This window comes from Oreochromis aureus, linkage group 19, assembly GCF_013358895.1.
Source record: "Oreochromis aureus strain Israel breed Guangdong linkage group 19, ZZ_aureus, whole genome shotgun sequence".
Classification (NCBI taxonomy): domain Eukaryota; kingdom Metazoa; phylum Chordata; class Actinopteri; order Cichliformes; family Cichlidae; genus Oreochromis; species Oreochromis aureus.
The window spans coordinates 13,235,507-13,253,703 of NC_052960.1; the positions used below are offsets into that span (position 1 = coordinate 13,235,507).

The 18,197-nt window shown below is 39.1% G+C and overlaps 1 protein-coding gene across 2 annotated transcripts; it reads left to right on the forward strand.

The window, feature by feature from the left end:
• The first annotated feature begins 254 nt into the window (after positions 1–254).
• On the forward strand, positions 255–17,183 carry LOC116318010 (programmed cell death protein 10). Of its 2 annotated transcripts, XM_031736909.2 has the most exons (8): positions 255–398; positions 1,878–2,099; positions 7,396–7,449; positions 11,664–11,781; positions 12,986–13,112; positions 14,101–14,179; positions 14,278–14,360; positions 16,317–16,398. In XM_031736909.2, exons 2-8 carry the CDS (start codon positions 2,010–2,012, stop codon positions 16,396–16,398), a joined length of 633 nt encoding a protein of 210 aa, XP_031592769.1. In that variant the 5' UTR covers positions 255–398; positions 1,878–2,009. The 2 variants fall into 2 exon arrangements, with proteins under 2 accessions (XP_031592769.1, XP_039459456.1); XM_039603522.1 differs by lacking the exon at positions 255–398 and having other exon boundaries at positions 2,010–2,099; positions 16,317–17,183.
• Positions 17,184–18,197: the final 1,014 nt, after the last annotated feature.

The following is an 18,197-nucleotide window of genomic DNA, read 5'->3' on the forward strand; positions in this document are numbered from 1 at the left end:
AAATTAAGCCCAACAAGGAACTGAAGGACACAGTGGAGCTGAGCTGAGCTGTGATGCTGCCACACTGCTGTCTCAGTCCTCGGAAGTCTGGACTCCCCTGAGAACTTACTGAGTCCGAAGGAGAGAAACGCCCGTGTGATATTTTTATCATGAGAAGACAAGACTTCCGCAAAGTAACTCAAAACTCTACTACGTGTACAATGTAACTATTTAAATGACGTCAGAGTCGCTTAATTTATCTGCTCTTTGATTGGACTGTGTGTGTTTACGTAGCAACGGTCCGGAAGATGTCGCTGGGGCCAGTCCTAAAAAACTTCCGCCTTAAGTTGTAGAGAAAACACAGCAGCTAAAAAGGCTATCGACGGCGTAACCATCCCATTTACGAAGTCAGACAAAAGGTAGATACCTGCTCACATTTTTGACACATACTGTAATGACACATTTGTCCTAAACCAGCCGGTTGGCGTGTTTTAGGATCTCAAAAATATAAATCCAGAAATTACCAGAGCTAGCACGGAAGCTCGGCTCTTCACTGCTAGCAGTTCGCTACCATCGATATGGTCGGCCATAGGCCTCAGGTTGATATTTTTACGGGTAGATCGCGATAAATATAATACTATACCCACCCATTTGTTGTTCTGACTCTTGATTTTAACAGTCTTAAGAAAAATAGCCAGCACAATGTAACGTCTACTTTATATCTACTCGGTTAGCTACGTCCAGTTAGCCGAGTCTCAAATACCTGGGCTTGTATACATCCAGTAAGCTGCTTAAGTGGTTGGGTTAGCCAGCTACCATCGCGTTTGGTTGAAAAATAGTAATGTTAGTCTAGTTTATGTCTGAGAAAAAAATCTAAACATTTGTTTAATGTAAACTTAATGACATCGAGAAGTATTTGGCTAGCCTAGCTGAATACCCCAAATGGTATTTAGGAGGCTAATGTCTGATCTACATCTCCAAACTTTTTTTTGTTGTTAATGTAATTCCTGTCATTCCTTTTGGACTTTTACATATTTTGATATGAATCAATGCAATTATGAAACGGGTTGGTGTCTTGCTTGTAATAAGCTCTTCTATTCCGTCAACTGTCATATTTTCACATTGATGTTTGGTCATTGAAGGTTTGCTGTCATGAGCCAGGTAACTGTGCCACTCCCCTTCTCCAGACTCACAAAAGAGCAGTGTTTGAATGGCAGTGGCAGCTTTATTTATATAGCACATTTCCTCTTACGTAAACGTGATTAACACAAATGATGGAAACATTAAAAACCTGTGTAGGTTTGACAGTCTCTTAAGGCAGTCAAAACGGCAAAATAAAACTTTATGGGAAAATCTAAGGTTTTGAGTCAGCGAGCAGCTTGTTCCAAAGAACAGGAGCACAGTAGCAGAAAGACCACTCGGCAAACTTGGATCTGATTTGAGAAATATTTAAAAGATCTGCACCTGATGACCTGAGAGGTTTGATTGGGTTAACAGTGAGTCAGAGATAGGGAGGGGGGCAAGCCATTGAGAGCTTTATGAACTAATAGGAAGCTTTTGAAATGACTTCAATACTGGTCAATAGTATTAACTACTAACTACTAATAATATGGTCAATGTGGTTTTCCTTTTGTCTGAACATTATAGAAAATGCTAGTTAAACAGTATTGAGTCGGCATTGCAGAATAAATATCTGACATTAATGAATTAGACATTACAGTGCATAAATACCAAGTACAAATAGAGGTTATAAGGAATGTGTCATAGTGATTTTATAAGTTATATTTATTATTTCGTATGTTTGTTAGGGTGTTGAGAAGTTTTAGTTGTGGATCTATTTTTATAAATCCAGTCTCTTCGTTTACACTGTTTTACTGTCTCACATTTTTCTTCTTCAGGCTACTATACTCTGGAGTTTGGGTGGTTTTGAGCGTGTGTGTGTGAGTGTGACTGGTTGAGTGCATGTGTGAGTGTATGTGAGCTGCAGATTCTTCCTCACTGTTACAACCAGAGCTGCTCCTCCCTGGAGGATGACAATGGAGGAGATGAAGAATGAAGCGGAGACAAACTCCATGGTATCCATGACGCTGTACGCCGTGATGTATCCAGTTTTCAATGAGGTAAAATATCACATGCTGGGGACAAAGGTGCTGAAAGTTTGCCTGGACATCCCCTCATCAGGAGATGTCCAGGGAAGCTATTAGCATCAGCATGTCTGTATGAGAAACCAGAGACCCAGTAACGCATTTGAAAATTTATAATAATGAATCTGCATAGCAGAAACAAAGATGCATATACAGTGCTGTGAACAAGTATTTGCCCACTTCCTGTTTTTTTGTTTTGTTTTGTTTTTGCATATTACATACAGTTACATGTTTCACATCAACAAACAAATGTAGATATTAGAAAAAGATAACAGAAGATAACAGAAGTAAATACAAAATGCAGTTTTTAAATGATGATTTCATTTATTAAGGGAGAGACTCAACTTTGATTAACCACATTTTTTGGAAAGCTGAGTAGAACATCAATAGCCACACCCAGACCTGATTACTTGGTGAATCAAGAATGACAAAGCGAGGTAGGTAGGCTAAAAGATCTCATAAAAAAACGTGTCATACCATGATCTTAAGAAAGTCAAGAGATAAAAATGTCAGTCTGGAAAGGATTATAAAGCAATTTCTGAGGCTTTAGGACTCCAGTAAATCAAAGTGAGAACCCTTATCCACAAATGGAGAAAACATGGAGCAGTGGTGAACCTTCCCAGGAGTGGGCACCCTACCAAAAATACCCCAAAAGCACATCAACAATGTATCCAGGAGGTCAAATGAACCCAGAACAACATGAAAAGGACTGGAGCCCTGATTTGCCTCAGTTAAGGCCATTTTTCATGATTTAACAATAAGAAAAAATGGCATGGTATGGTATGGTATGGGAGAATTTCTAGGTATAAACCACTGTTGGCCAAAAGAACACAAAGGTTTGTCTCATGTCTACCAGAGTTTTGGAAGGTTTGAGTCCTGTTGCATCAGCATTTCATAAAAGAAAATCATACCAACAGTCAAACATGTCTGAGCTGCTTCAGGACCTGAATAACTTTCCATAATTGAGGGAACCACAAGTTCTGCTCCCTACCAGAAAATCTTGAAGGAGAATGTTTAGCCATCAATTCGTGCCCTGAAGCGCAAGCTCATAAAAACCAAACAAAAAATAAAATAAAGGTTTTGGGGTGGAATTGTCTAGACTTGAATCCTACTGAGATGCTTTGGCATGACCTTAGACAGGCTGTTCATGCTTGAAAATGGCTTACTTAAAAGAAGAAAAAGGAAAAAAAAAAAAGTAGTATTGGCCAAACCTATTAGGTCTAGGGAGCAATTACTTTTTCACATAGGACCAGATGGATTTGGATAGTCTAATAAATTGAATCTCGGGTTATCTTCGTCTAATATAAAGAGTTGTTTGATGGTTTGAAACATGAAAACATGACAAATGTGCAAAAAACTTACAACTCAGGAAGGGAGAAGTACTTCTTCATAGCGTTGTGTGTATATATATATATATATATATATATATATATATATGGATGTGTCATTTGTTTTAGGCTGCTAAAATGCACTTCTGTGATAACCTCAAGTGTCAGAAACCAGTCTGTGTTGTTTTTATTTTTAGTCATACTTGGCAGAGGTAGTGTGGAGATATTTGGGTTATTTAAAGTCAGACAAAGAAGCAGAGCAGCATACACTGCAAACTGTTGAAAGCATAGACAAAGGCTAAGGCAGGGGTCGGCAAACCGCGGCTCCGGAGCCGCATGCGGCTCTTTAGTCCTTATAGTGCGGCTCTGCGTGGTTTGGGAAAATAAATTAGTATTTCGCTGAAGTGTATTTTATTTATGTTAGTTCTTTTAAACTTGTAGTTCTAAATTGGAAGATTATTGTGATATTGAAATATAAATATAAAATTATATTCTATAATTTTTTCCTCGCTCAATATAAGCGTCACACTCGCGGAAGCCGGTATTCCCGCCGAAACACCGTGCATTTATCGAGACTTTCAACCAGGTAGGCCAATTATGGATCTTGGGATCCACATTATGTCAGCAGCTCCACCGTGAACTATGTTAAAGACAAACACTGCTCACGCCTCACAGACGACAGATGACAGCTTACAGTCCTGCGTAAACTGACTTCGCACAGCACCGATTAGCAGACGCTGTGAGCAGAGGTTCAGGATCAGAAGTCCCATTGTAAACATATCACGGCAGACCCGACGATGTTTGCATGAACGCGCTTTTCAGCATCTCTTTATTGACCACTTTTCACACACAGTTGCTGTACGCATACAGCCGGCTGTAGCTTCGCAGCTCACAGCCCGACACACACCAACAACAACAACAGCAGAGAGAGCACAGACGTTAAGGCGGCGAGGGGTGATTGCGGGTGCCGCTCAGGTGCGTCCGCCTCCCCTGCAGCGGCGCTGCAGACCACGCCCCCGCCGCACACATTAACCAGGTAAAATACATATTTAGGCAGAATTTTGCAAATATCTATTTTTCATTTTTCAGCAGCATAGAGCTTTTTTACCAATTATGTTTTAAAAGCCAGGTCAAGGCTCCAAAAGCCCAAAGGAGATATAAGGGAGGCGACTCACAACAGTTTTTGTTTACTACATGGATCATTTTAGTTCAGCTGGGTGTCTTTGCTTTTGTTATATTTCTTTAAGAGTTCAAAATGTGTTGATTACATAAATAAAATGTAATTTTCTCTGTAGCACTTCATGGATTTCATAAGCAGCACACCTTAGTTGTTCACACAAAGGTAGAAAACAATATATACAGTGTTATCTTCATTTTAGATGTCAAAAAGTATTTGCGGCTCCCAGTGTTTTCTTTTGCGTGGAAACCGGGTCCAAGTGGCTCTTTGGGTGTAAAAGGTTGCAGACCCCTGGGCTAAGGTAATTCCATAAATGGGTTTTACCATCTGAAGCAGTGTCGTCCTTACACCATCTATTTGTCGATTAGTCGACTAGTCACGATTATGTCGACTATCAAAATTGTCGACGACTAATTTAATAGTTGACGCATCGTTTGAAGCTTTGTAAGATCCCGAAAGACGCAGGAATAAGTAGTAGGATTTAAGAGTGTAATAACAGACTGAAACAGAAGATGGCAGCAATGCATCTAAAAGGATGCCAGCTGCCGTTAAATGCCAAAGAAGAAGAAGAAGCAGTCCCCGGTATCGTAGCTGTGTCCAAATTCAGCGGCCCCATCCTTCGGAAGATGCATTTGTAGGCTGTCCAAATTCGAAGACTCCTCCAAATGCGGCCAACAAATGCGTCCTCCTTTTGCCCAGATTTGAAGGATGGGTCGGGTGTATCTTTTGCGGCCCAACCTATCCCAGAATTCATAGCGCAGCCCAGCCAATTCCAGTTTCCAACAATGGCGGCAGCTACTTAGTTTTAATATTACTCTTTCTGGTTCACAAAATAAACTTTTAAGATATTTTCAGGCGAGAATGTAGCTGTGTAAACTTCAAATATCTGGTCGATTTATCAAGACATCACATATTTGCAAAAGTGCTCCGACGTTTTCAGAGACGAGCTGACCAGCAGGTCAAGGGTCACTAGAGCCGGCGAGAACAGCGAACTCCTGGAACAATGTTTTCAGAACGCCCATGGTCTTTCCCTACATGATAAACATGTAGTTAAACATGATATATAAGTCACTTAAATAACTTAAAAATTTTGTTGTTTGGCTTTTTTCAGTGTTTTATTTCTTCCTGAGTAAATCAGTTTGGCTGAGATTAAAGTTATAGTTTTCACACAGATGTCAAACACAAAACTGATTAAACAGAAGTGTGAGATGGTAGAGAATTTACTCCAATGTCCTGTTATATTTTAGGGATCAAAGAGCAGATGTTAAAAGTTTAATAAACTATTATCTTGTCTTTATTTTTAGTTAGCACATACCTTAAACACTTCAAGCTGTAAGCTAATGATAGTTATATAAGAGCAGATGCATGTTGGTGCAATAAGCTGTACGTTTTACGTCCAGTGGTTGCATGGTCCGATTAGTCGACTAATTGCAAAAATAATCGTTTGTGGCAGCCCCAATTGTCAAACACTTTAATGTTGGTAAGCACAATAGAAAATGGTGGATTTAAGCGGCAGATTAAAGTCACTAACTCTTGTTACTAGGTTCCAGGACGTAAAAATTTCTCTCAGATGGCAATTTCTCATCTACACACAGTGTCCACAGAAACGACTAAACAGCTCTTATACTTCATTAACACAGAGGTTTTATGGTTAGGTCATACATGTACATAAGCCTCACTGCCCACTTAAAACAGATATTTCTGCACTTCTTGTACCTTCTTTTGTTTCTTCCTTTGTATTTATTTATTTTTTTGTTGCGTCAGAGCAAAAGCAAAGCGTAATTGAGTGAATATGACACTTTTAGTTTGTACTCCTTTGTTTACATTTGAAGGTTTCTTAAATTTTCCAGGAAGAGTGTTCTTAATTTTTAATTTATTTACTTGTGGGATTGTTTCCCAACAATGTAAAACAGTTTGAATCTATACAAAATATGATATAGTACTTTTAAAAAAAAGATTTTTATTTTGTTGATACTTAGTTTATTTATTTGGAATTTAGTTTTTCTCCACTTTGTTTGCGTTCTTTAACTTCTTTGACTTGAAGCCTTTGCCTGGTTAGAATTGACTTTATTATATATACCTGTGTCGTGTATTTAAATACAGTTGTGTAAAGTTTTACAGTATATCATGTGTAACTTCAGACAGAAAATAAATAATATTTAAAGCAAAATAAACTCTTTATCTTCATACATCAGGTGTAAAAAGGAACCTTAAAGCTAGAACGAAACGGTTAATTGATACTGATATCGACTGATATGGAAAAAATCAATGTGATCAGATTGTTTTTCATATCATCCAGCCCTACAGAGTGGCTGTGTTTTTACATAGAGCCCAGCATTCTGATTACACTCAGCTTAAAAGCCCAAACATATTAAATATGGTCCATAAACAGAGGCTCAAAACTTCAGTCCATGTCAAAGAGGCGTATAAGTGTTTTCATAAATGTATCAAAATAAAAATTGTTCTTTGTAAATGATTAAGTGATTATGTGCTCTCCTTTGAAAAAATGAAAAATGTAAGAGCTACTGTTGAACATGATAGATACCCACCTACAAGGAGCTGATCAAAGACATACCAAAACTAAACTAATTTGATGCTTTTCACACGGAACTACTGTTAAGTTTAACGCAAGACTGTATAAACCTGACCTGACATCTTTAATCAGAATGCTTTAATTTAGGATGGAAAAAAATGTGTATACATAACCTGTGATGGGCGCAGCATGTCCAGATTTGGCATTAACATGTTTGCTTTACCCCCTTTTTAGCTGGAGAGGATCAACCTATCAGCAGCTCAGACTCTCAGAGCAGCCTTTATAAAGGTAAGACTGTGTATCAGGCAGAAAGCCTGAGACATGAAGTATTGATCACACCTTCAAATTTTGCATCTTCTTTGGTTGTTATATCTAGGCTGCATTCCAGCTTTCATGACACATTGCAGGTGCATCTGCTTTTTGTCTGATGCCCTCACCAATTATCAGTTTGTTGCTTTGGCAGAATAACAAGAGGCATGTATTGTCCTTTACTAGCATGATAACAGGGTCATTGCAAAATGTGTGTCTGATGCAAACATACAAAGATAGAAGCTGCGTAAGAGTTGGATGTAGCTTCTGTTTGACTTCTGAAGTATATCCAACCTGCATTCTTTTTAATGACCACCAGGGGGCAATTCATGTGGTTGCAAAAGGATCCACACCTATAGAAGTCTGTGGTAAAATGGTCTTGAGATTTTATTTTTCTGATGAGTGTGTGGGTTAAGTCACTCACTTTGGGTAATACTGAATAAAAAGTTAAGTCAGTTTTGTAAAATTTCATTCTTATTGTTAGATATGTGTATTATCCAGTAGAGCAGGGCGATATGACCAAAAATATATATCACAATATATATTTGAAAATTTGCGATAACGATATAACTGACGATATCATTTCTGCGAGACAAAATACAACTCCACAACTTTACTAGCGCAAAAAAACCCCATCCATTTATTTTCACTTAAACAAGCAGCTGTTTTTTATGTGCATTAAAGCTATATAAAAATTTAACAGTGCAAATGCAAATTCCCTGCTGAAAGTTTAACCAAAAGGCATTTCCAGTAGAAATGGGCTGACATATCCTGAGCATAACCATGTATAATATCCACTGAAGTTAAAAAGCGGTGCTTTGCAACATTAATAATAATAATGGATTGGATTTATATAGCGCTTTTCAAGGCACCCAAAGCGCTTTACAATGCCATTATTCATTCACGCACACATTACTACATTACTACATACACTGGTGGAGGCAAGCTACGGTTGTAGCCACAGCTGCCCTGGGGCAGACTGACAGAGGCGAGGCTGCCATATCGCGCCATCGGCCCCTCTGGCCAACACCAGTAGGCGGTAGGGTAAAGTGTCTTGCCCAAGGACACAACGACCAGGACAGAAAGGCACATTAAGGAACATTAAACTGCAGTGTGCCAAATAAAAAAGTCAGATACGTATTTTTCGGACCATAAGGTGCACGGGATTATAAGGCACATTAAGCAGAACAAAGCAGTCAGATAAATCAAACTTTATTCAACTCATTCTTCTTGCTTCCTCCACTTCTGTACCATTGATTCATTAATGCTGTATTCTATCACAGCTGCTCTATTCCCATGTTGTTGCAATATATTAATGACTAACCTCGTATTGTCGATGGATAATCTCAGTTGTTCTCCTGACTGAAGTTTGGTCCGTTTACAGCATCCTGCCATGCGATTGCATTTGTCTCCAACCATCGGGAACCCTCACGTTAACTTTTATCCAGTGGAAAAGTGTTAGTGTTCATCCTGCAGCTTCACTGTTTATGTTATGCTAACACAGCTGTGTTGCTAGCGATCACGTAGCACATCATTATATACCAGCTAGCCCAGAGGTTCCCAAAGTGTGGGGCCCGCCCCCCCCCTAGCCACTGCAGGGGGGGCGCGGTATGAAAAAAAAAAAAAAAAAAAGCGCTTGGACACTGTGGACAGGTTTTTGACGGGGCTCCCACATAAACGCAAAGCAGGAGATGAAGCATCGCCAAATATGTTTCCAAACCAACTTCCTTCCAAGCCAAAGACTAGAAAATATGGTGAAGCATATCTTCCCTTTGGCTTCACCTGCACAAGTGCCAAGGTAGGTCTCCCCTGCAGCGCGGGGCTCTCCAAATCACGGACAAACAGGATCCCACATTCTTGATTTTTAGTTCACAAACACTTCTTGTAATGACTAACTACTCCTGACATTTTGGACATATTAGCTCTTTATGCAGTAAAGTTACAGTGGGACACAAATAATATCAGGCTGATCCTTCCGTGATTTGTTCCCCCGGTTCAAATCACGGACAAACAGTATCCCACAGCTGTTTATGTGTTTAAACCCATTTTGCACAGAGAGACCTTTTTTGAAAAATGTATTGACAGCAATGTTGAATATTGTTACACAGGAAAAAAAACAACTACATGTAAAATAATTACACTGTGATGCCTCTGCCTTTCTAAATGGAGGGACAGTAACTGCATGTGTATATGTAAGCGTGTAAAACCTGAAGATAGTCAGATTAACAGTATTTTGTCTCTATCTGCCATTCTGCAATTCATCTCATGTAAACAATAACGTGGCGCACAGCGTGACGTGAAAAGAGGCACATACCTTTGTCGTTGCGTGACGAACTCTGTATTCTCGTCCACACGTAAAACGCAAAAAGGAGTTTTAAATAATCTCCGTTTTCGGTGAATCGCAACGCCGTTTACGTGTTGACGAAAAGCCCAAACGCATAGAAACAGCTGCATTTTCAAAAATACCCGTGTAGGTGTGGACATAGCGTAAAAGAGTTAGTAGTATATTTTATTACTACCTGTAATTTATTGCCGTTTACTTGTATTTGCTTAATTGTTTACTAAATGTTTGAGGTGTGAAATAAACCGCAATGGAGTTTGTAAACAAAATATGGTTGTGTGTGTTTGGAGGATGTGTTTGTGCGGGGCGAACATTTTTCTTATTACATTTAACTCCGTTAAATGTAATAAATTCTGTTTTCATGGATGCCTGGATGTTAGACTTCAGCATTGCTGCTTTACCAGGTGTAACTATGATCGTTTTATTAAAGATGAAAGAATTTAGACAGTTTTTCACTCTCAGTGATGCTGGATGTTCGTTTGACTTTGGGACCTGAAGGGGACGGAGTTTAGGACCCAGATTACTCCTTGATTTATGAGCACCTTAGTCCGACAAATACGGCAATAACAACGGCCGCTTGCATGTTCTACAAAAAAAATGTGCTTTGTTGTGTATCTGACGGACAAACACCAAACCAGTTCCACATCACTGAAGTTGCACCATTTTTACAAACCAGTTCTGGTTCATCCTTTTCACTCAACAATTCGCTTTCCCCCTTCTCTTTCTCCGTTGCTGCCGTGCTTTTTCGGCCATGTGCGTATGAAAACAAAGGCACTGCGCATGCGCGTTTTACCCATATTCTATCACGATATTTAATTTTATTATTGTTGCCTAACACTGTACCGGTATTACCGTGAACAGTATAACATGGCCCAGCCCTATTATCCAGGATATGCTCATTGGCTAAGGGCAATTTCTATTGCTTTTAACTCGGAAGTAGTCAAAATCAGCTGTGTGCTTATCTGATTTATTTGTTTATTTTTGGTGAGATACAAAGTCCAGTTTTTTTTTAACCTTATCTGGCAGGATTAGGCGCAATCTGTTGGATCTGTTAGATTTTATTCCTACTACCTTTTAATGTCGCAGGATAGGTTCTTTTTCCTTGTTGTAAAATTAATTATGTTAGTGCTTTCATTTGTCCATATTTTTCTTTTTATTTGTTAGAAATAGAGCTGGCCAGAGATGTGGGGAAAAAACTCTTAGCACTCTTACCTTTATTATCAGTTATGCATTAGGTTTTTTATGTTCTTTAAACTTGAGCACCTCAGTTTTCATACTTGGTGTTTAAATGAATTAACTCAGCAGGTATTAATAGAACATGAGAGGCACTGATATTCACACTCGTGCTGTGATTTTGACACCAGCCTGCAGTGATCAGAAGAGGTTTTTGTTAATATCAGTACAACCTTCTGATTGCACTGGGATAATAGAAGCACAGTGGCCAGGCATAGATTGCTTCTATACCACTCCAGATGCCAGTTATGTTAACTGTGTGTGTGTGTGCAAATGAAATATTAATAGAGTTGAAGCTGCTTTATCATTATACGACCAAAGGGAGATTTGATCCCCTTACAGCTGTTTTACTTTGGCATTTGTGGGGCTTTTGTTCACTTGTCTCCTTGATTAGGCTCTCTGCTGCCCTCACTGCTTCCTGCCTTGTTGAATTATTCAGGTGGAGAGCTTTTGTACATTCATCTGAGCACGTCACAGGGGACACCTGACTTTCAATACATTTCTGACTCTGTCCTATGCGCCTTCGGCTAAGCCCCCCTGGTGCTTTTATTGGAGAAGACAAACCGAGCGCCTTGTTTGTCTTGCTCACCTCACATGTATGACTCTCCTCTTCTGTCAGGCGGAGAGGGAGAACCCCGGCCTGACTCAGGACATCATAATGAAGATCTTGGAGAAGAAAAACGTCCAAATCAACTTCACTGAATCCCTACTGCGCATGGCAGCTGATGATGTGGAAGGTGAGTAGAGAGACGGCATTTTCACACATGCACTGCAGCTCTGAAATGTTCTTGACTTCACCTTGTAAATGTGTTATATTCTCAGAAAGGCTTTGTGTTGTCACATTATATGGTGACTCACAAAGATACAGTTGTATGTCCTCTAATCTTCCCAAAGCAAACTGTATTTGCAGTACTGACAGTGTGTCTAATGATTAAGAGAAACTTGATCGTTTATTGGGATGTTGTGTTTTAAGTGGGAGAGGTTTTGTCACTGATTCAAGTGACTTCAGTCACATATCCTTACCTGGATTATTAAGCATGCACCAGGACATGTCTAATATTTGGTTTAACACTGAACACCTGTTCTGATCTTTATTAAAGCAAACATTGTTCCAAGACCATTCCTCCCACGCTTTTGGAAGCTTATGTGTGAAAATGTGTGTACTCTGCAGGACACACCTGAGGGTTGAAACATAGTCAGCTGAGTTTCTAGTTAGAAAGTTAAAACTAGAATTGATACTTCTGTATTTAGGGCAGGTGCGTGCTATTTGTTGTTTACATACAGTCAAATAAAATACACCACCCTGAAACTGGATTCCAGATATTTGATTTGCCGGGGACACAATACTTGGTCAGGATTTGATTTCCTTTTCTTTCTTTCTTTCTTATCCTGTTTTCCATGTCCAATTCTAAAGTGTTTTGGTTTGGCAGCTTATGAAAACATAATTCTACATTCCATTTACACACACAAAACAGCTTTATTTTTGCAGTTGATAATAAGACACCTTTATGTAATTCAAAATCTGTAGAGAGCCATGAATTAGTTTTTCTCTCTGGTGCGCACAGATTTTTATGAGAGGAAAATGTTTCTAAGATGCTGTGCTGCTTAATAGTATTTTCATGCATCGAATTGTGCTAATGTCAGTGCAAGTACAGGCTTGTGTTGTTTTTCGATACAGCCTCACTTTAGATGCTATGTTAAGATGTTGTGTTAGATGCTGTAAATCATCTAGTCTTTGTGAGTGTGCTAAACGCCTTTTTGTGTGTGTGTGTGTGTGTGTGTGTGTGTGTGTGTGTGTGTGTGTGTGTGTGTGTGTGTGTGTGTGTGTGTGTGTGTGTGTGTGTGTGTGTGTGTGTGTGTGTGTGTGTGTGTGTGTGTGTGTGTGTGTGTGTGTGTGTGTGTGTGTGTGTGTGGGTTGTTTTTTTTTCACCTCACCCGCAGAGTTCATGATTGACCGACCTGAGCAGGAGTTCCAGGACCTAAATGAGAAGGCCAGAGCTCTTAAACACATCCTCAGCAAAATCCCAGATGAGATCAATGACAGAGTACGCTTCCTACAAACTATCAAGTGAGTGCGAATGCACAGACACGCTCCAGGGTTTCCACCAGCTTTGCAACCCATAGGGTCTATGCAACATAATTTTTTTCCTGTTTGTTTCGCTTTCATACCAAAACACTTTTTATACAATAAAAATATTTGCAAAGGCCAAATTACAAATGAAAGCAGAATTGCACATATGCAATCTTACCATTCTTTCTCTCCACACAAATAGAAATGGGCACCATAGTATTTGCATACTACTATAATGCAGGGGTTTGTGGTTAAAATTTTCACTTCCTCTTCCTTATAAGAGGCTTGACTCTTTATCTATATATTTGATAACTATTTCAAGAATCATACATTGAAATTTGCTGAGTTGAGATCTATTTTTTTGTTATAACTGTTAATTTATAACAATGCAGTGCTGGATTTTTTTTCTATGCTCTAATAAACGTTATAGGGAGATTGTTCAAAGATGGGTTTTTTATGCTTGCATTCTTCTTAAGACCCATTAGCTGTTTTAAATTTTGCGTCACATCTTCCAGATGGACACCTTACACTTTTCCTGTGGCCCTTTTGTTTGAAATTGTGTAGTAATACACCTGGAAAATACTGCTAAATTGGACGATTTTGTTTTGAAAATTCTACAACAGTCATTGAAGACCTTTGGAGAAATATTGAGCAAAATGTTCAAACATTTTTCACAGTGCATGATTCCGGTTTCCTAAAAAAGATTATTGATTTAACACAATTCAGTAGGCTACATCCTGAGTTTGCATAAATTCAGTATTGCTAGTATCTATCTGATACCAATACCTGCGTTGGTATCGATACTGTCGATATTTGGATCCATCCAACAAGCTCTAGCAGACACCTCTAATAGATGTTGGAGATATATCGGGGGAAGGGCTTGAGGTAGTGCTTGATTCCGATTTTATCCTTTAGCTTCTTGGTTGAATTTGCATTGAAAAAAAAAAATACAGAACTCTCACTAGTGTTTCATTTTACTTCACAGAGACATTGCCAGCGCCATAAAAGAGCTCCTGGACACAGTCAACAATGTCATTAAAAAATATCAGTACCAGAATCGCAGAGTGAGTAATGAAGACGCTACAATTACTACTACTTGAATTATTTCACATTTTCCCTCATTTCAAATGGATGTTTTTTGCTTTATTTTCCACTCGGCAAGGCCCTGGAACACCAGAAAAAGGAGTTTGTGAAATACTCCAAAAGTTTCAGTGACACCCTCAAAACATACTTCAAAGATGGAAAGTAAGTATGGCACCACGTGTTATGCCTCAGCTAATCAGTACCCTGTTTTTTTGAAGACAGATTCTTTGAAGAAAGAGTTTTCAAGTAAACTAGAAAATATGCATGTGCATTAAAACATAAAAAGGGTAGGTAATCTCTGTGTGCCTGTCATGTTATGTGTGTCACTGTTAAACATGTGAAAATTTATTTTCTAAAACTGCTGGCCTGTTGTTGCATATGGTATGCATGTAGATATTTTCACAATAAAAGTTAAGAAACCAGTGGTTTCTAAACACAAACGAAACAGTTCCAGAAAGTGTTGAATATTAAAAGCATAATTTAGTGATTTATCAAGCTATTATACTAAAAAATGGCTAGTTATGCTACATTAACACTGGAAATTAAAACTATGAGCTTGCATTATGGACTTGAGGCACTGGTTTTGAGAATAGGGGTGGAGTAGATTGATGATATAAATGGGGGACTCACCTCATAAAGCCATAAACTGATTTTAGACTGATAACTACACCTCATTGGAAGCCAGTGCAGATGCATTTTGGACAGAGGTGGAGGTAAATAATAGATCCTTTTAAACAGACAAGAAAATGGAGCATTACAATAATCTAAGCAGGTGAAGATGAAGGCGTGAACAAGCTTCTCCAGTTCACTTTTGAGACATCAGTTCTGAGTTTAGCAATATTTTTTTAAATGCAAAAAGAAAGAGTGGTTCAAAGTCTTTGAGGGGAAAAAGGCTCCCTGGAGCAATAATTAGAGACTCCGTCTTGTCTGTGTTGAGCTACAAAAAAGAATTTGCTATCCAACCATTTATGCCATTAAAACAGTCGGTTAAAATGGACAGTTGATCCAATTCATAAGGTTTAAAGCAGAGGTGCAGTTGAATGTCATCCGCAAACAGATGATAGATAGATTTAAAAACACTAATAGTATGGCCGAATGGTAGAATATAAAATGAAATAATAAGAGACTTAAACAAGAGCCCTGCGGAACGCCACATGAATACCCAGCTAAAGGTCCCAGTGAAACAAATGTGTTCTATCAGGACCACTCCAAGATAGCACATGTGGTTTAAATGGTGGATGAAGATTTGATGATCAACTGTATCAGTGGCTGAGCTAAGATCCAGCAAAACAAGACATCAACAGTCACCTGTAGCTACAGCTATCAGAATTTGAGACTTTAAGGAGAGCTGTTTCTGTGGAGTGTAACATCCTAAAACCACAGTTATCTGGAATATCGACCTTCTCTAACACCTTGTTTAACTGTCTCAGCAACGTTTTCAAATATTTTAGCAATTAAAGGAAGTTTTGAAATAGGTCTATAACTTGTGTGTAGTGCTGGTTGGATAACCCCCTGTTTAAAGCACTTGGGGGGACAGTCTTGCATCAAAGAGCAATTTATGAGTGTGACCACAGAAAACCCAACAGAGTCAAAAACTTGGGGTTTCATGGTTGTGGGTAAGATATCAGTTGGGCTAGTTGAGGGTTTTATTTCAGTTAATATTTCAGATATAGCCACCAGAGAAATTGAGTGAAAAGATTCCATATTTTGGGATGTGGGAGACTGTGATTGAAGGGGCAAAATGTTAACGTTACTGCAGTCCTTATTTGAGAAAACTGGTGTATGTGGTTTTGTAGGAGGAACTAGCTCATAGTTCATTAACATCAGATTAATAATAACTAATGCAAAGTGTTGTAAGGTATGACTTTTGTCCGTGTGCAAACAAAGTGTCATCCTGTTTTGTGTCAACCATGGATAAAGTTGTTAGAGAGGGTCACAGGAGCGTCCATGCTTGCAGGACTTCTACTTCTATTGTTTAGATTTGAATATCCTCAACCGATTAGATGGGGCAAAGCAGCTTTTCCACTCTTGTTCTAAAGTTGTTGCTCACACTGTTGTGCTGTGTATATGATGTTCTCCAGTGAGTTTTCACAAGCTATAATTTTTCTTTGTTCCCAGGGCAATAAATGTCTTCATCAGTGCAAACCGGCTCATCCACCAAACCAACCTCATACTGCAGACCTTCAAAACCGTGGCCTAGCCCCCACCCCACCCCGACCCCACCCAAGAGACCACAGAGCCCCACCCCTTCTCATTGTCCCTTGGGGAACAACTGCTAGAATGGCAGAGGCTTGAAGAGCACCTCACCCATATATGTAAATTAGAGTTGATTTTTAGGGTTGGGGTCGATGTCATTGGAGTCGAGATTCTAGATTCCAGTTCAAGAGACTGAAAAGTGCCATTTGTTTTTTTTTCAATGACGATTTTCCAGTCTTGAAGTGGAACTGAACAGGGGCCCAAAGTCTTGGTTAATTGATTTTATTTGGACAGTTTTAATTTATAACCCAAAACTTGTTTGGGAGGTGGTGAGGCGAGGTGTTCATTAAAGACTAATTGCCATTTTTCTAATATATTCATGTTGATCATTTTACTTTTAGCTTTTCAGTCATGGCTACACATCTGAGAATACATCCAGTAGGGATTGTTCTCAGTCGTCTATACCAGTTTTCTCTTCTCGCCTCCTATTTGTGTCATTTTTGCCACGGGCTGTATGGATTGACAGAAGCACCTGGCTGCAGGTCAAACAGTTGCGAGGAGAGGAAGCAGAGTTGGACATTTGAGAGGCAGATTTCGTTTCTCTTTATTATCAGAAGAAAGAAAGCCAAAAGACTTCCAGCACAGTGTGCGCCTTACCAAGTCCTGTAACATTCCCTCCTCTCAAGAGTGTAATGAAGTGGAGCCAGTCCCTGCTGTTGAGGGATGTAGAGAGAAAAGAGTTCTGTATTTAACTGGTTGCAAATGTTCAATAAATAGTTTCCAAATGATGATGCTTTTTTTATCTGTGTCCGTGTCCAGTGTGTGTGGGGTCAACTTTTCTGTGTGAGTGGGAGAGGATTTGCTTTGCAGTGGCATGGCCTGAAAAATAGATGTGTGGTCACATTGTTTTATTCAAAAAAGGATTTTACCATTTCAAATGGTCAGTTTGAAAATGGTTGCGGCTTTATGTGGCTCTGTTTGTTTTCTTTTTTTCCCCACTTGTCAAAACGGGTTTGCTTACGTTTCTTTAAGTAGCCTTGAGCCGTTGCTGGAAGAAGATACGAGGGATGGGATTTCTATTCATCTCTGTACTTTCTCAAGAACAGTGAACCTATCAGATCAGGGTTGGGGAACTCCAGGCCTCAAGGGCCGGTGTCCTGCAGGTTTTAGATCTCACCCTGGGTCAACACACCTGAATCAAATGATTAGTTCATTACCAGGCCTCTGGAGAACTACAAGACATGTTGAGGAGGTAATTTAGCCATTTGAATCAGCTGTGTTGGATCGAGGACACATCTAAAACCTGCAGGACACCGGCCCTCGAGGCCTGGAGTTCCCCACTCCTGTATTAGATGAATCAAAGAGAAGCTTATGTGCCATTTTAATCTATATACAGTAATCACTGGATTTAGAGAAAAAAAAAAATTCTATTGATGTCTTACAGCATAACGACCACCTAAAAATGTGATCGTGTTATTTACAATAGTTAAATTCTGAAATATTTCTCGGTATTTTGGCACAAACTGTGTAATGTAAATTGCAATGAATTTGATCTCTAAACATCCAACAGCCATGACATTTTGATGAGCAGACCCATACTGAGCATCCCAAATGCAAACTAGCCAAACCAGGAAGCAGCTCGCCTGCCAAGAAATTATTCAGTTGCCAGAAAACGGTGTAAAAGCAAAACATGGTGAAAGCTGTGTTTGAAAAGGCAGCACTATGTAGTTTTAGTAGAAACTTACCGAATGCTGTATTGTTATTAAAAGACTTGTTTGTTAGCATTTGTCACTTTACAGTTGT